At 36.1% G+C, this 18311-nt stretch overlaps 1 protein-coding gene across 1 annotated transcript in view; it reads right to left on the reverse strand.

Annotated features, from left to right (window-relative positions):
* Positions 1 to 18311, reverse strand: part of Ranbp16 (Ran-binding protein 16) — a 902587-nt gene that overhangs the window by 335000 nt on the left and 549276 nt on the right. Inside the window, exon 16 of the mRNA XM_090384993.1 lies at positions 10733 to 10880. Coding sequence (XP_090241119.1) covers positions 10733 to 10880 — 148 coding nt within the window. The remainder of the gene's footprint in view (positions 1 to 10732; positions 10881 to 18311) is intronic.

Below are 18311 nucleotides of genomic sequence, written 5' to 3' on the forward strand. Positions count from 1 at the left end.
AACCAAAGGATTATATCAAGCAAGAATAAACTATGGGGATTCTAATTAAAAGATTCAACTCCACAGTACTTAGAATACACCAACTCAATGCCCAAATAGCCTGAACAGTGGTGGAGAAGGTGAGACAAAAGGTGGAAGAAGACAACACGGATGTTATTGTGGTCATCAAACCATACACACACACAAACAGCAAGTGAGAGGATATCTGCTTTGATACAAAGTTGTACAAAGCATGGAAGATACATCCTGGGTAGCAATACTAGTGAGAAACACAGAACTCAAATTCACCAAAATTCCCCAGCTGTGCACTCGTTGGGATGTGCCCAACTCATGTCCTCAGTGTCAGCAATATACAGGTAGTTTTCGACTTTACGAGTTAATTCGTTCCAAGCACGAGCTCGTAAAGTGGGGGAATTTATTTTCCATAGACATAAGGTTAAAAATAGGGGGGTTACGTTCTCAACAATGAAATTTGTTAGCTAATTAGTTTATGTTTAAACAATTATTGATTTATCGAAAGAAATGAAAACGTAGCCTGTAAAATCGAGCAAATTATAACAATAGAGAAATTATTTACGACTTACAAATATTAAAGAATGTTTATTCTTCATCATCATCGACTAAATGCAAACTCGTTGATCACTCGTTATTGGCTCGGCACTCACTGGTTTGTTGCACAAGGAGTCGTCTTCTTCAGAAATGCTTCAAGAGGCATTTGTTTCCAAGATAATCTTCGCTTTTAATTATAAATTTCACGATTGCATGCTTAAGCATTTTTTAACGGCACACAGAAATTGCAACTAACACGATTCGCGTGGAGTGACAAGTTTATGAAGATTAAAAAAAAATTTGATGAATTTGAGGTATTGCTCAAAACATCAAAGAACAGATATTGTTGGGATATCAGAGATGTGGTGTCACACAGATATAAGGAATGCAGAACTGGAATTTTGGGGAGTACAATGTGTACAGGAAGTTCTGTTTATACTCCGGGACGATCAAACAGTCAGAGAAGTTAACAAGACAGACAGAATACAAGAAACAGCACCGTATTCAGCAGTCACGGGTTTGAACCCCGGTCACTCAAGGCACGTGTATTATGCACCCGCGCGCCTGACCACTAGGCTACGGCGACCCTGTACAGGAAGAATAGACAGGATAGGAAGGGAGGAGGGGTTATGCTATTAGTTAAGACTGACTGGAATTTGTGAGTTGATTAGTTAAGATATTGACTGGAATTTGTGAGTTGGTCACTCACACACTAGCAAGGCTTTTGTGGATTTATTGGACAATTGTTTTCTACATTAGCATGTTTGGGAGGCAACTAGAGGAAGTAATACTCTTGATCTGATTATCAGTAGTGATTCTTCATGCATTAAGAATCTGCAGATAAAAGAACCACTAGGTGGCAGTGATCACAGTATGCTGAAGTGGGATTTACTCAAAGAGGTAACTACCATCAGGAGTAAAGGGAAGGGTTTTTGCTTTCGTATAGGCGACTACGGTGGTTTGAGACAGTATTTAAATTCTATACTTTTTGTGTCATGTCTCTTCCTCCCAATTTTAACAACTCTACCGGAGCAAATTGAGATGTGTGATACGAACAGCAATTATTACAGTGATCAAAGAGGAACCCATTCAAAGTGGAGGAACTTAAAACAGTGTTAGAACAAAGAAAGGGGAACATATGTTCAGGCCATGACCTCACTGAGCTTGAAGCAATTAAGAAATTAGTCTCAGCCTACCCTGACCGCCTAATACAGCTGTATAACAACTGTCTTGCTAAGTGGAAGCAAGACAGTTTTTATACATTGTACACATCATACTCAAATATCCAAAAAAGCCACCAGGTCAACCGAGCTCTTACTAGGAATAATTTTAGAGATTAGTCCTGTCCCATTTGACTACCCACTATACAGAAGCTAATCTGCATACCAGAAAACATGGCTTTAAACAGAATAATTCCAAACATGGATGTAATCAATTACATAGTAACTGCAGCCAAAACAATAGAGGAAAAATACCTGCTGGTTATCTCAGTGGATTTGAAGGCTCATTTGGTGCTCTTAGGTGGGCCTGCATTCTTAGGAGGCTGAGCCATGCAGAGGCAGCCTTAAACCTGTTCAAGGTCATACAGGAATACTTAAAGAATAGACATGTCATTGTGCATACCAGATGAATAAAGACAAAAGGATGTCCACAAGGACTGGTACTGGATAAACAAGATCACCTTTGCTGATAGCCTTTTTCTCATTGTGAGAGATACAACAGAAGGGCCTGGAGGTGAAGGCCAATCTTTCATTACCACAACTAGAACAGTGGGCAGGTGCTCACAAGCTCAACATTTGAACATTTCAAAAGCATTCTGCTTAAGGGTACGCTAGAGATATCACCCTCGATTAGATTAGCTGGAACTTCAATAAAAGCAGTCACAGAAAAAATGAGGTACTTAAGGGAGATATTTGATAATAAACTGGCTTTCTTTCACCACTTCAAATACCTAACAAAAAATATTAGAAACTATGCAGCCACAGAAGCCCACATCAGTTGCTCTGACCGGGCGTAAAAAAGAAAACTCTTATTTCTGATATATAAAGCAATAATCCTTCCAGTAATCACTTAAGGTAGCAGTATCTGGTTTTCCAGAGCCACTATAGCCAGAAATAAATAAAAATTGACAACATAGAGAGGATCATATTGTTAACTAAAGCGTGTCGCACCGTGAGCACTCCTGTCTTTACAGGCGTTGGCCATCACCTGTCCGCTGAATCTGGAGATCATAAAAACTAGCCTGTACTACAGATTTAAGAAACAAATATCAATTGAACTTTATAGAGTAACACCCAGCCCCGAGTTGATGGGTATTGCTAAACCTTTGTAAGTGTGAAACAGAAAAGAAAATATATAGTGACTAAATTACTGCAGACAGATCGGACAACTTATAATACTAACAGGAGAAACTTATTTGATCTAAACCAGTGACCTGGTTCTCTCTCTCTCTCCAGGCATGTACACTACCTTTCTTGACAGGTCATGATTCCTTCAAGGCTAAATTATTTTTCCTTGGTACAGCCGATGACCTCCACTGCCCCTGGGGTGCCAATGAGGATTGGGCCCGTGTGCTCTATGGTTGTCCTTTGTGTGATAATCCGGTAAAAATGCAGTTAAGCTGGCCGGATGCAGGTTTTCTAGATAGGGTGACCTGCCTCCTCATGGTGGGTACGGACACTTGTGGTGGTGGGGGGGGGAGATGCCATCCCCGATGTGAGGCTAAAGGTCTTTCTGTCTAAATTTAATTTAGTCATTAGTCAAGACTGACCGATGTTCTTATTGTCATAAAACATAACCATGAAAAGGTTAAGTTGAGAGGATCACAACACTGGAACTATTGGCATCAGCTTAGGAGGACAATAGGTAAGAGTGTGACAAATGAAAGTTCCTTGACATCAGATTTACCGACAACTGTTAATTCTCATGGAACAAGTTCCTGCCATGGAGAATTCGTTGTACCTTTTGTTGCATGTGTGTAGGCTATAGAATTGTGCTGGCAGCTGAGTTCTTCAATGGTCCCTCTTTTTAATTTCCTTGAATACTACTCTCTTTGATCCATTAAAATCTGAAAATCTGTTGGTAACATCAGATTGTTACTGTTGTAACAATTCATTCGCAGAACAGTATTGTGAAGTATGCACTCACAAGTTTGGGAATGAATCAACAGCAGTGCACCTGACAGATCACTAGATACTTTAGTCATTGATATGTCCCCAGTTTTATCTGTCTCTAGAGCATCTGTCTTTCAGTTATTCAATTTAATCTAATAATACACCAAGTTTCAATATGACATCCTTAATATAAGAACAAAAAAATGGAATTATAAATTGAGCGAGGGTTATCTATTATATAGGGTTATCTAGCTCAATGGGCAATAAACTAAGAACCAATGCACAGACGACTGGCCATTCTTGTCTGAGTCATGATATCCTTGGAGAGATTATTCAGAGCACATCTTGGGACTACCATATTACAGTAATTTCAATAAAAAATTTACTTTAAAGACTAAAAAGGGGTTTAGGTGGGCGGTGGTATCCACCAAGAATCAGTAACATTAGTCTTCTCTACTGGTGAAGCCTTGCTTATTTGAGCTAGTGCAATATCAGGGCAACTTGTTGTGAAGGTGGTGGCAATATGAGATGTAACAAAAATAAAGCTATCTCACCTACTTTGGTGATTTACTACAATCTAAAATGATACTTTTCACTAACATTTTGTTGTTTGTTAAAACTATCTATTCTGAATTTGAGTTTACAAGATAGTGAAAAGAATGTAATTCAGCAGAATTAGCTTTACAAAATGTAACAATTAAATTCGCAAAATATTAGAGAAAATAACCACACAAAACTAAAATTTTAAAAATTTAGAGGTTAATTGTAACAATATCACAGAAAGGATCAAGCTGGTAAAGCCTGATTATAAAAATATACTGGATAAGGTAGCAAAGAACAAGTAATTTTTTCATATATGTCAATACAAATAAAAAACAAGAGCAGATATCATAAGACTTGCACTTTTCTTATTCGCAGGCAAATCAAACAGGTACCAGAAACTGTATGAATCAAGCTGAATATGTAATTAATAAGGCTGAAATTGCATATAAAATGTTTATTAGAAAAAGTTCTGAATTTTAGAAAAGTTTAGAAAAAAGTTCAGTAAAGTTGAGTAAAAAGTTTACTCAGGGCAGTAAGCCTCCTTGGGGGTGATGGCACATACGAAGTAATTTTGAGGGAGATGACAAAAGTATATATTATCACCAATACATATAGTGTTATAAGAGAAAGTGAATAACTCTAGCCCAGTCAGTTTACCTTCAGGTTTAGAGAAATCATTAAAGTGGTGACTAAAAATGCAATACAAGAGCATTTTAACTTAAATGGTATTCTAAAGAAAACACACCATAGTTTAAAGTGGAAAATCTTGTTTACATTATTGTTATTATTTCTTGCACAAGAGCTACTTAGGCCACATAGAGCAGTCAGAAATGATAATTTAACTGGATCGGTTAGAAAACAGAAAACCTTATGTTTGCCTCCAATGCTACATAAGCATAAGAGTAGCACTGGAAAAGAGAAAGTATATCTATAACGTAGAAATGAGGTTGGAATAACAGGACTTTATGGATATAAAGTCATTGGATATACAAAAATGAACATAAAAAAACAATTCATAGAATAATAAAAAGTATTGAACATAGCAGTGACAAACTAAGGAAAACAGAAAGTAATAAAATAAATGCAGATCAAAATTAGTTAAATAATCTAAATTTTACCAATTAGAGGAGTACAGCTTACATATAAAAAATATTTAAATCCAGGAAATAAGTAATTACATATGTAAGCATAAAAAGCAGGAAACGTAAAGAATAACATAATATCCTGAGTTGGAGGAGCCAGGTTAAGAATTACAACCTGTGGTCCAAAATGGAATACCTGACCATGTATCAATATTCACTTTAGCTGACATCAGATTTTGCATTTTTGCTATCCCTGTTTTTTGACTTATAACTAAATTTGCCCACCCATATCTGATGACAGTTCTGCCACCTTTTATTTTACTTTATTTTGTTTAATTTGGCTTTGCAATTCAGCCCATAATTTGCTTAATTCATCATAAATAACTTTTAGGATATTAACATTCTTTTGCCTTTTGCAAACCTACTAATACTTCTTTTTAATATTATCTTTACCCTTCTAGTCCTTGGCACTTGGTTTATTTTCCCCCCTTCTTCTATGCAAATTTTATCAGACTTATCTATTCTTATATATATATATATATAATGTGTGGTTTGTAGAATAAATAAAGTGTCTGTGAAAATGGAAATGAAAGTCCACAAGGTGCCAGAACTAAGAGAAGTTTAAGGGATAGTAGAAAGTAGAAGTGAAGTAATGGTTAAACAGGTGAAAGAATTTGAAAAACCTAGTCAAAAATGAACTGGGACTGAGGGAAAAAAAAAAAAAAAAAAATATATATATATATATGTACACAAGTAAATAAACAAATAACACTATATTCAGAAATGGGAGGGCAATCTCAGCAAGGGGTCGAATCAGGGGATGGCAAATATGCATAATCTGAATATAGTAGATGAAAATATGATACACAGCCAGGCCATTCATCAGGGGACTACTTCTGACCCCATGTATCAGGTACTGTGTTTCCAAACTTGTATGTAGTATTAGAAAAAGGGGGGCAAATATTCAGCCTTTTATCGTAATATTAGTTGATAAGGTAGTCCCTACACAGTGTAAAATGTAAATTAAAATAAATACAAATTTACAAAAGCGTAATGTGGAATATAATACAAATGTATGTGAAGTGCATGAAAAAGTATACACAAGCAAATGGTATAGGGAGTGATAAATTCTAGGGGAAGGGAAGGGGAGAAAAGATGTTCAAAAGAAGGCGAAAATAGCAATAGGATTTAGGATAGACAAAGTGTTCATATCACCCTCATATTGCACTAATAGTTTTACGAACATGAAAAAACTAGAAAAAGACAACGAAAAAAAGTGTAGAAAAAGTCATTAAAAATACTGAACTTACTGGGTGTGTAAGGCCCAGCCTTAAAGAAAGGGTTCTGGTATAAGCAAGCATTAGTAAAAATAGGTGTTAATACCATTAGGCTTGTAGAGAAGAAGGGAAATCAAAACCAAAACTAAAAGTTACCTGGAGTCATTAAGTAGAACAGAGTAGTTATGTACACAGCCAGGAAGCAAAAGGGAGAAACAGACAGGGATGACCTCTATCATTGAAAAAATTTTTTGGGAAAGATGGCCTGAAAACATGAAACGTGAGACAGAAGGCTGCTGACATACCAAAATGTGAAGGAACATGCGAAACAGAATATATAACAAGAATAATTCCGAAGTACAGGAGATAAAATCTGGTAAAATTTCGATGATCAGATAACAGGGTTAATAGATTATAGCTCCAAACTTCCAAGATGACAAACTGCAGTAGAAAGAGAAAAGCACAGTTAGGCGCAACTGCAGTTGATTAGAGGTTTAGTGAATCCATTGAAGAGTATGACAAAAAATCGACAGGTGAAAAACTTTTGATGGAAACAGAATTAAAAACCTTGATGAAGAAGAATTTTCGTGTCCAATGATAAAATCTATTCATCAAATAAAAGGCCTGGTTAAATGATGCAGGGCTACATATAGACAGTAGATTGGAGACCGGTGCCAGGGAAGCAAAGTGCCAAACCTAACGGTCGTAATCTGGGAAGAGACACATTTAATAAGTCCAGGAAAAAAAGCCATATGTTCAGGATTCCAAAAAGAAGAGAGGACAAATTCAAACTAAACGTGTGAAAAAACTTAGTAAAAGTAAATCAACAGTAATCTCATTCCGAAAAGGAACCTTAAATGGAAGTCACGAACAGTGATTACTAACTAAGTAGTAGAAATCCCACCAAATAATATACAACTGTACAATACCTTTAACACAGACGGTGCCATGTAAATTGAAATTGAATTTATTTTTAATTATAGAAGAACCCATACTGAAACAGTATTTGATGAAAAAGGGAGGTATATTATTATTTAAAAGCTTGTTATAAAAAACCTATTGCTTTGGTGAAATGTTCTGGCACCTTGTAGACTTTTCACTTCCATTTTCACAGACACTGTATTTATTCTACAATTCACACATTACTTATATCCTTTTGCTTCCTCTACTGCTGCACTGCACATTTTGAAGCATTAGACATACTATAACTCTTGTTATTTTCCTTTTTTCTGCTTATTTTGCTTCAACTATTATATATCACTACTATATATATATATATATATATATATGGAATATGAAAACAAAGATGTGGAAAAACAGGAAAAATAAGAAAAAACAAGGAAAAAACAGTACGTGCACCTGAATGCGCAAAGCAGCAAAACAGGATACATGTATATAAATAAGATAAAATGTAAAAAAAAAAAAAAATAAAATAAAAATAGATGGAGAAGTTATTAAACACAAAATGCCGAACCTAGTTGAAGAAAAAAAAGAGAAAAAGAATGTTAAGATCCTATAAAAAAAAAAAAAAAAAAAAAAAAAAAAATAAATAAAATAAAATAAAATAAAAAATAATAATAATTATTAAGTAGAATTAAATCCGAATTAATGCCGAATTAACAGGCCAATTATATGTACAAAAGCTGAAAGAAAAAGAGGGAGGGTGATAGAGATAAAAATTATAAAATAAAAATTAAAAATTAAAAACTGGTACATAGATCAGGTATTTCATCAGGGGGCTACACCTGATCATGTACCAAACACTGTGTTTCTATGCAAACTCATGCTGATGGAGAAGCTGAAGAAATGAAAAGGAAATGAAAAAAAATAAAAAATAAGAAATTTTTTATATATCTCCATAAACATGAGTGAGGTAGCCCCAACGCAGTGTATTTAGATTAATAAATTAAGTAACGTAGTGTAACCGCAAATGCAGTGTATTTAGATTAATAAATTAAGTAACGTAGTGTAACCGCAGTGTATTTAGATTAAAAATTAAGAAAATTAAGTAACGCAAACGCAGTGTATTTAGATTAAAAAATTAAAAAATTACGTAACGCAGTGTATATGGAAATAAATTGAGTCGATAGTATGTAATAAATAAATAAATAACAAGGTAGCGGTATAGAAAAAGGAAGCAATGCAAGGTAGGGGAGGGAAAAGAAGTTAAAAATACAGAGGCGAAGATAGTGAGAATGAGGAAAGTGAGAATGTCCGAATCACCCTCGTATTACACTAATAGTTCAACGGACGGAAAGACGAAGAGTAGAAAGTAGAAAGAAGTAAAGCGAAGGAAAAGAGTTTAAAGGATACTAGGCAAGCTGGGGATGTAAGTACCCAACCTCATAGAGAGGGCCTTGGCTGCGAGAGTGTTAGTAGAAGTGGAAATTAATACCGCTAGCTTGTATTGTATATTTTACGAAAAAAAATAAAATAAAAAATATGAAAAGGAAGAAAATTAAATACCTATGATAGTTGGCAGAAACAAGTTGAGTGAAATATAATTAAGAAATGACAATAAAATATGCGATCATGATTAATAAGGTACAATTACGCGAATATGATTAATAAGAATGGAATGCAAACAGAGGGAAAACTATGACAACGATGGTGGAGTTGCTCAGAAGAGAAGAACTATGGGAGCCCTCTGTGGTCAAAATAAAATTTTATTTTTATAAACTGCAGGTGACCTACTCCGCGATATGAAATGCACCCCCATATTATTTGGCTGGTAGGAAATTCCCCTGTAGACACCATACAGTCTGGATGGTATTCTTCACCACATCTATGACGAATCGTTTGTCTCTCATCAGAGCCATGCAGGTTGAATTTCTTCTCATCAAGAAAATAACTGACTTCCACTGCTTGGGGGTCCAATTTTACATGCTCCTTACACCAAATTAATCGGGCCTTTTTCATTTTTTGTGAGGAGGGGTGTATTCTTAGGATGACAGGCTACAAGTCCATTTTTGAAGAGGTGTCTTCTGACTGTTACTGCGCTTGGTACCACTCCTGTATGTTCTTCCCATTCTCTTTTCAGCTCAGACAAAGAAGCTTTACTGTTTTTAAGGCATAAGCGCTTCAAAATGCGGTCCTGTTTTAGTGTAGAGAGTCGTTTGCGTCCGGTTCCTTTTTTTCTATCAGCAGAACCAGTATTCTTCAGTTTGGAAAGAAATCTACTCACTGTCAACTGATTAAAAGAAAGGGCAACAAGATTGGTGAGGGGAATAAAGGGGTTCTCTTCCCAAGAAAGGCATAAGTTCTGCAAATTGCAGCACCTGGAGAGTAGGCACCTGCGAGGTGATCTGATTGAGCTGTATAAGGCCTTGAACGAGTTGAGCAAACTGAATGCTGATGGGATTCTTCCTCTTGCTCAGACTAAGAACCTGAGGTTGCACAGTTTCAAATTGAGGAAAGATAGTTGTAGAATAGATGTGTGGAAATTTGCCTTTAGCCGGCGAGTAGTTGGAACAGCCTTTCATCTTTTGTTGTGGAAGCTAATAGCCTAAATAAATTTAAGGCTGAACTGGACAGGCATTTGGAACGAATGGAAGGGTGAAATGGGAACGTTTTATTTTGACTGATGCTGCATAAGCTTGCTTTCTTGCACCGCATGCCCCTACTAATTGTAATGCTAATAGTGGTCACTATTGAGCAGATCATGAGGAGCTATCCACTCAATACTAAGAAAGAGGTAGCAGACAGATTTAATATAGAGGCTGTTCCTGTAGAGAGATGGATGCAAGTTGGTGAACCACTATTTCAATGAGCGGTCCTCATTCATCATCTGTACTGGGAGAACCCTGCAATGTATGGTGTCACCGAAGTCTCCCAATAAAGAGAAAGGGGTTGGTAACAGCACATAAACACTTTTAAGTTCATGAATTGTAGGACAACTGGGCAGCAGGTAGATCGAGACACTTTTCAAATACCAATTACTATATGTGCATAACAGATTCAATGGAGGCTTGTAAAGGAATGCATCTGCAAGGTTCTTGCAAATCCATGAGTATGTGGCTACACCTCCATGAGCATTATTTATAAAAGATTTACACATAATACACTTATACATTTATTTGTGTGTGTACACAAACATATATATATATACGCATGCAAACAAATAAAATATATATAAATAAAACTCCCACAACAATCAAAACCGACCAACCTGTAAGTGGAATCATGAACTGCTCAAATTTTTCCTCATCTTCACCAAGTTCGACAAGAAGAAGACGGCCCAAAGATGTATAGAATGTGGATCTGCACCTCATGTCAGGTATACGCATGGTCCCTCCCAAAAATGGAAAATGTTCACTCTGCAGGAAAGATATTACAGTTATAGCGAACAAGAAAATAATACATATATTTTAAAATTATAAAATTGATGATGTGCAAAAATTCCTTTTAAAATTAAATTTCACTTTATATTTAAAAAGAATAAACATAAAACAAATGATTAATTATAATAATTTTTATGTGAGTAAACGTAACAAATTATTATAATGTAATGTTTTTTTCCAATAATTTGAATACTGGTAACAAATTTATTCCTTAAATATTACAAATAAAATATCTCACTTAAACAGCACCGATGTTAAGAGTGCATAGTGTTATTTGTAATGTGGCTCCTGAGGTTCCCCCAACTCAACATTTAACTCTGTGATGAATACAGAACACTGTAAAGATCAGATTGATGTAGGTAAGTGTATGTTAGCATAGTGTTAGTGAGGATTGTGTTGTTTCTGTTGTTCATCCAGCTTCTTATCCTAGGGGCTTGTGTTTGGACACAAAAATCTCTAGTTTACCTTCCAGTGCCACGAGGAGGCAGGCCAGGCAGCACTGATACATTAACCAAGTATTCCAAAATAATAGCACTGTTTTTTTCCCCACACACTTTATAGCTGCGTGTGTGTGTGTGTGTTGTCCTAGAGAAGCAAAATGTTTTCTCAAGAAACTTTTGAATAGTGACTGAAAAATTGAGACTAAATATGAGAGATGGAAAGGGAAAAAACAGATAACATTTTAACTTATTATGATTATGAAGATAACTACTATTTATCTTCATAATCTCCCTCTACATTGCTAGACATTTTCCACCTTTCAGAAGGTGCAATTCATCCTCAAAAATTTTGTCTGAGTCCACCAAAATGCCAATAACATAAAAAAAAATATATATATATATATATATATATATATATACACAAAGGGTACTAGGAAAGTTTTGCAATACAGCTTTGTTTATTTAAATTTTTCAAAGTAATTTCCTCTACATTCAATACACCTCTCCGTCCTCCGAAACCAATCTTTAAACCAGTTCTGCCAAGTTTCACTAGGGAGTAAAGCACACTCGTTGTCCCAAGCCCGTAGAAGGTCCTCATCACTGGAAAACCGCCTCCCTTTTAGCTTCATTTTCACATGCGGGAATAGTGCAAAGTCGCAGGGAGCAAGGTCTGGACTGTAGGGAGGGTGCTCGAGAAGTTTCAGTCCTGTCGTTGTCAAATATTCGGTGCAGGCTTTGGCGCGGTGAGCTGCAGCAGTATCGTGATGGAGGTACCAGGTGTCCATTCTTGACTTTGGCCACAGGTTCTTCATAGATCCAATGACTTTAGGCAGGCATTGTTCAGTATATCACTTAGCTGTGACTGTCTTCTGCGTGTCCAAAACGACACGTTCCACAATTCCACTCGATTTGAAAAATACAGCTATCATTTTCTTCTTTACAGATCGGGATTTTCTGACAATTATGGGTGTGTCGTCATCATCAAAGACCCAAACTTTGTTTTGAGCCTTGGTCGGCAGATTGTAATAGTACAGCCAAGTCTCGTCACCTGTCACGATGTTGTTCACATACCGAGATTGTCCCTTATCAAACTTTTTTAACATCTCCCGGCACCAAGTCACACGTCGTGTCATCTGCTCTTCAGTCAGTTGATGCGGCACCCAGAGAGAACAAAGTTTCTTCACGTGCAAATGATCTTGCAGAATCGAACGAATTGCTGGTGCATTTAGGCCCAAAGTATCCTCTATCTGTTGGTAGGTCACTCGCCTGTTTTCGTCAAGCATTTTCCTCACAGCAGTAACGTTTTCCTCCATAACTGATGTTCGTGGCCTTCCCGGCCTCTCCGAATCCTCCAGAGTGAAATTTCCCCTTTGGAATTCTCTATACCACCTGAATATCGTTGTACGATGTGGACAATCATCATCTAGTGCAAGAGTCATTTCTTCTAAGCACTGGTCTATGGTTAAACCACGCACGAAATTATACTGCAAAACTGTCCTTATCTCATTTCGTGACCACGATGCCATCGCAAGCACTTTACACTCTCACTACTAATGAATAATTGAGCCCATCGACTTGGCGCGGCGGCTACTATGCACGTATTAAAATGTCTCAACATGCAGCAACAAGCAGCTTCCTGTGATTCATTGTTGCGTCATATTGCAAAACTTTCCTAGTACCCTTTGTATATATTTGAATCTCTAAGTGAAAGTGAAAGCCCCACCCTGGTCTCACAAGTCATAGAAAAATAACAAAATTTGATAGTGCAATAAAGCAGACATTTTTTGTGCTTGGCAGCTGAGCATCTCTTTTTAATATCTTTGAGAGACTCCACCTCATTACTTAGGCCTCATATAACCATTGACTTCAAGCCCAAGATCCTCACCCTCTCGATGATGAAAACACACAAAGATATCCTCCTGGTCATATCATGTCCCACTCTGGATAACTCTGCAAAAAGGCCACAACAAGTGTAGCTAGATTTGCAAGAGAACAGCCTTCTTAATCAGAAATAAGTGTGAATAAATAAATTTTCTAAGATTTTAGAACAATTAATTTATGAATATATATATACGCATTAAGAAATGTTTTCCCCCTCCCATAAATATGTGATGTGCACAAAATTAGGGCACTTGAAATTATTTTGTAATAAATATACTTGGCGATTTTATTTTTGCTGTACATTGGATCATAAAAATGTTTGCATTTCTTTAAATTAAAATATATTTTCAGGAACATATTCTTCACAATGAAGGCTTCAACGTGGTTACAAACGTCGATATATCATGTGTGAAATGTTTAATATCTTTGTTTCTCTCATTTTCCTCACCTCGTCATCAACATTGTCACTAGTTTATTAAATACTGTCGAAAATATCAGAGTCACTCAGATATTCTCCTATTGCGACACCACTATCAACTAAAAATTTGCCGTGAACAATTTTGCGACGGGTCAACTCATCACTTGGAACTCACCCCTCTCATTGTTGTCATTTGCCATTTTAGCATCTTTGACAACACTTACTAAATTTCGAACAGCTAGAATCAAAATCACGAACAATGTAATTTATGCTCATGCCTGTACCGAATCAATGTTTGGAAGAGGTTAGGCCAATAGCCTAATTACCCATTTGATTGTAGCTGTTTGTTGAATAGTATGATTGCAACAATACAAGTATTTGTATTATCATAGTAACATGTTACTCTGTCATGCTTTGTTGCAAATTACACATGCAGCACTAAGATCTGCAAGGAACGACAGTATCCACACATAATATACTATCAAAACTATGACTTGCCTCGGGATCTAAACAAGTACAAGCGCGAGACGGTAATGCAGCACATTCCATTTTGCATGAGGAAACAGAGATGAAATATTATTATTATAAGCCATATGGTGCAAGGAAGCCTTGCACCATATGGCTATTGCTGCATAAACCATATGGAAGTTTATGCTGCACCAGCAAAAAAAAAAAAAATTTCCGAGTTACCCTGAGAGAGAGAGAGAGAGAGAGAGAGAGAGAGAGAGAGAGTCAGAAGTAGAAAGGAATCACTAAGAAAGAGAAGAATGATGATATCCAGCTCAGGACCCTGGGTGTGCCAAAGCCCATACTCACCAGATGTCAAGGTATACAAAGAAAATGAACAGCTCATACTAGATTGTAAATTGCATGAAGTGCACTTGAACATTAGCAAAATGATTGAAATATGTAAGACAATGTGTCAAGACAACAACGACGTTGACCCTGACAGCATGCGGTAATGTGTGTTAGGGAGATTTAATGGTGCATAAGCTTCTGGAGCTATAATGTGCCTCATGCAGTAATGACCTGCATAGCCTTGTTACGCGACTGCGGGAAGAAGATCCCTTTCAAAAGTTTTACTATCGTCCAAACAGCAAGATGAATGAGGATCTAAAGTTCGGCACATTCAACTGACTCAGTGCAATTGCAAACAAACGTGAAAACTTGATGACCAACGAGAACTTCTGAAACTTAATGAGAATGACCAATGACAAGCAAAAGATTCTGCTCATCATTTTCTATTTTCTAATTTTTATTTTCTGTTATATCCCAATCGCAAACCAGTCAAAATATTCTTGACGGCCCAGCTGGTTGCAAAAAAAAAAACTTTTCTGATTTGCCTTTTGATAGGAATATACAACCACTTCAGTAATATGGACGGTTACTATAATGCCTATATTACATGCACTTCAACTGGTAAGGAAGTGCATATAATGTAATGATCTTGGATGTGCTCAGAGGTGGTTTATGCCAGCTCTGAGCACATCCAAGATTACTGCCTTCAAGATATCAATTTCAAAAGGTTTCTGTCATGGGTGGCAATGGTTAGCCCAAAGCCACCTAAGTGTTATGCCCTGAATTATAAACATTTTTCTGCAACCAGGTGGTTTACGTAAAAAATTTTTTCCCTGATATTGTTACTTTCGTAGTAATGTTTTTGGAATAAGAACAACAAATTTAGTATATTAACACAGTTTATTAAGCATAAATTTATTATTCAAGTATAGGGAGTTGTAAACAGCAATGTGCCTTCTGTATATAATGAAGAGTGTATATATATATAAAAAATAAATACAATGTGAGTAAATTAAGTAAATAAATAAGTCAACTACTGAGTGCTGGGCACCCAGGAGTGCCCAGCACTCAGCATTCAAATAAGCAAAAAAAAATTTATTTGCTTATTTGAAGGGTCCGTAGTGACGAATGGTCATTCATGTGGTATCTTAAATAGAGAGCTTTATGGTAACTGAAAAAAAGTTTCTAGTACCCCGGCTTTCTAGTACCTTGGCCTAAAACTGAGGAACTAACGAAAATGTTGTCTATTTAAGTCTTTCCAGTTGTTTTGAATGAGAAGGGTGGGAGAAGTGACTCCTACTTTTTGGGGAAGAAGCAACCGGCAGGTAAGGGCTGTGTAAGGCTCCCCACCACCCCTGCCTCAACACTGGCTCTCTGAGTACCTCCTTGCCGGGACAACTCCAGCTTTGAAAATTGTTAAAAAATACTACTCATCATAAAATTTATAAATGACCTTTATAGAATTATTAACCAACTATTTAGCAACCTTTTTGTCACCAAAAGGAGAGTTAGTACAAAGAAGAGTGCCGTCAAAGTGCAATAATAAATTGTTTTTTTTTTAAATTTTAACACAAAAAGTAAATTATAGATTTCAATCGGAACAGTTTTCCCTTGATAAGCACTGAATAACACATAACTAATGTGATTTTAAAATTTTTAGCTCCATTAATGGAGCTAAAAATTTTTTAGCTCCATTAATTTTAATTTTTAAATATATTTAAAAATTATATTATATTAAACCTACTCTTGAGTTGTCGACAACATTTTTGTCAACCCCCACTTTACCCCCTCATTTCTCAAAAAAAATGTTGTCAACAGCGATCAATATGGCATTATGTTGGCCCACATGATGTTCAAACCCATGCAATATTTCAAGTGAATTGAAAGGAATATATTTGAGCAGTTCCAGAGATACAGTGCAGTGATGGATGGACAGACAGACAACCGAGTGACATTATAAGGATCCTTCGTCAGACTATGGGCCCTAAATATAATTTCATAATTAATTTTTTGTAGAATATTCCAAATTTTCAATAAGTTCTCATCGGACACCCTATGCCAACTTCTTTTCTTCCTCGTTGTGTGTCGGTTGCTGAATGACATTTCCGAAGGTCAGCGGTGGGCCTACAATTTCATCAAGTGAATGTGAACAAGGATATTCACAAATGAATCTGATCACTAGCACAACCAGATCTTCGTTGATGACAAAAACAGTTTCTTTTTACTACTGTTTCTTAAAAACAGTAGTGAAGGAATTATTTCTGTCAACGAAGCTCTGGTTGGGCTGGAAATCAGATTCATTTGGGAAAATCGTCTTTCACATTCATTCGATGAAATTGGTATTGTACTCAGAGCGTCCATCAAATGCTTCAATTCTTCCGAAACCATCTTTTCAATTAGGTATTCCCAAAATCCACGAATTGTATCTCTTTCATTTAACTGTAACCTAATTGACAATTTTCTAACTTCATTTTCACCAAATGCTAACAATTAATGTTTAGAAGGTTTAATACCTTCATTGTCGTCAATTTTCCTTCTCTCATCATCGGTATTATCACTAGTTCTTAAATTTGAATTTTTTTTTTCTTTTCTTTTTTTTTGAAACTGTCCAAAATGTCAGTGTCATTCAGATATTCAGGTACTGTGACCATGTAAACAGGGAGATGGAAAATTTACGGACAAATGTGGAAAACACACTTCCTTGAAACAACAGATGATTGATTATTTGTCGGGGTGAAAGAAAATCACTCTCTCCTAATTCTTGGAGTGGGTGCTTACAGTTGATTCACGGCGGTGTCCAACCCACGGCCTGCCCGGAAAGTGCACTAAAACAGCATTTTAAAATCTGTTAATTATCACAAAAATTCTCATTAAATGTTTTGTTCAGTAAATGTAATTGTGTATTGTTGTTAATAAAATTTTCGAATATTTTCAATTTTACTTTTACAAGCAACAAGACATGGAAAATATAACACACTAAAGAAATCTAACTTTGAATTTTTATGGCCACTGTACGGAAAAAGGTTGGACACCACTGCAGTAGGTGGGCCAGATCCCATTGGGAATACACTTTGAACAGCACGACTTCTCCGCATGTGGGACAGGTGGTCGGATAGGTTTTACCAGGTATCACTAAGTTGTAGAATGGTAATCTCTTTAGCTCTCTTAATTTGTACAGCAGCACTAATTGCCTAAATTGCCTGAAGGCCAGAAATGCGAACAGTGCGTACTAAGTTAATTCTCTCCTAATCCGTTCGCTATATGAAAATTTTCTTCGCTCAACAGAAACTATTTTAAATTAACTTCCAAGAAGAATTCAAAATAATTCGCTATAAAAGGACTTTGTTAAACAGAGGCCCGACTGAGTAATTTAGAATTATAAAAATGGTTATACAGTTTTATATAGTAAATATCTTAACAATAGACAGTAAAAAATGCAAATTTAGTCAAATAATTTTAAGCTTATTTGAATAGTAGGTAAACATGTGAAAAAATTTACGGAATATTACAAATTTCGAAGTGTATTACATTCAAACGTCACACGTCACTGTTGGTACACCGTACCATTGCGTACCATCCCAAAAAAAGCACTGAGCACATCCAAGATCAACTCTCAAGATCCTTTGCTTTAAATATTTTACTTTAAATTTTGCAAGATATCCATTTCTCTGGTTACCAAAAGGTTTCTACCATGGGTGGCAATGATTAGCCCAAAGCCACCTAAGTGGTATGCCCCAAATCATAAACGCTTTTCTGCCAGCTCTGAGCATATCCAAGATAGCCTTCCATGATCGTTTGTTCAATCTCCCCTCCTGTTCCATTTTTTTTTGTTATGAAACGGAAATGACATCAAATGACGTCATTTCCACA

Source organism: Mastigoproctus giganteus, chromosome 11 (assembly GCF_048544385.1).
Source record: "Mastigoproctus giganteus isolate SK-2022 chromosome 11, ASM4854438v1, whole genome shotgun sequence".
NCBI lineage: Eukaryota > Metazoa > Arthropoda > Arachnida > Uropygi > Thelyphonidae > Mastigoproctus > Mastigoproctus giganteus.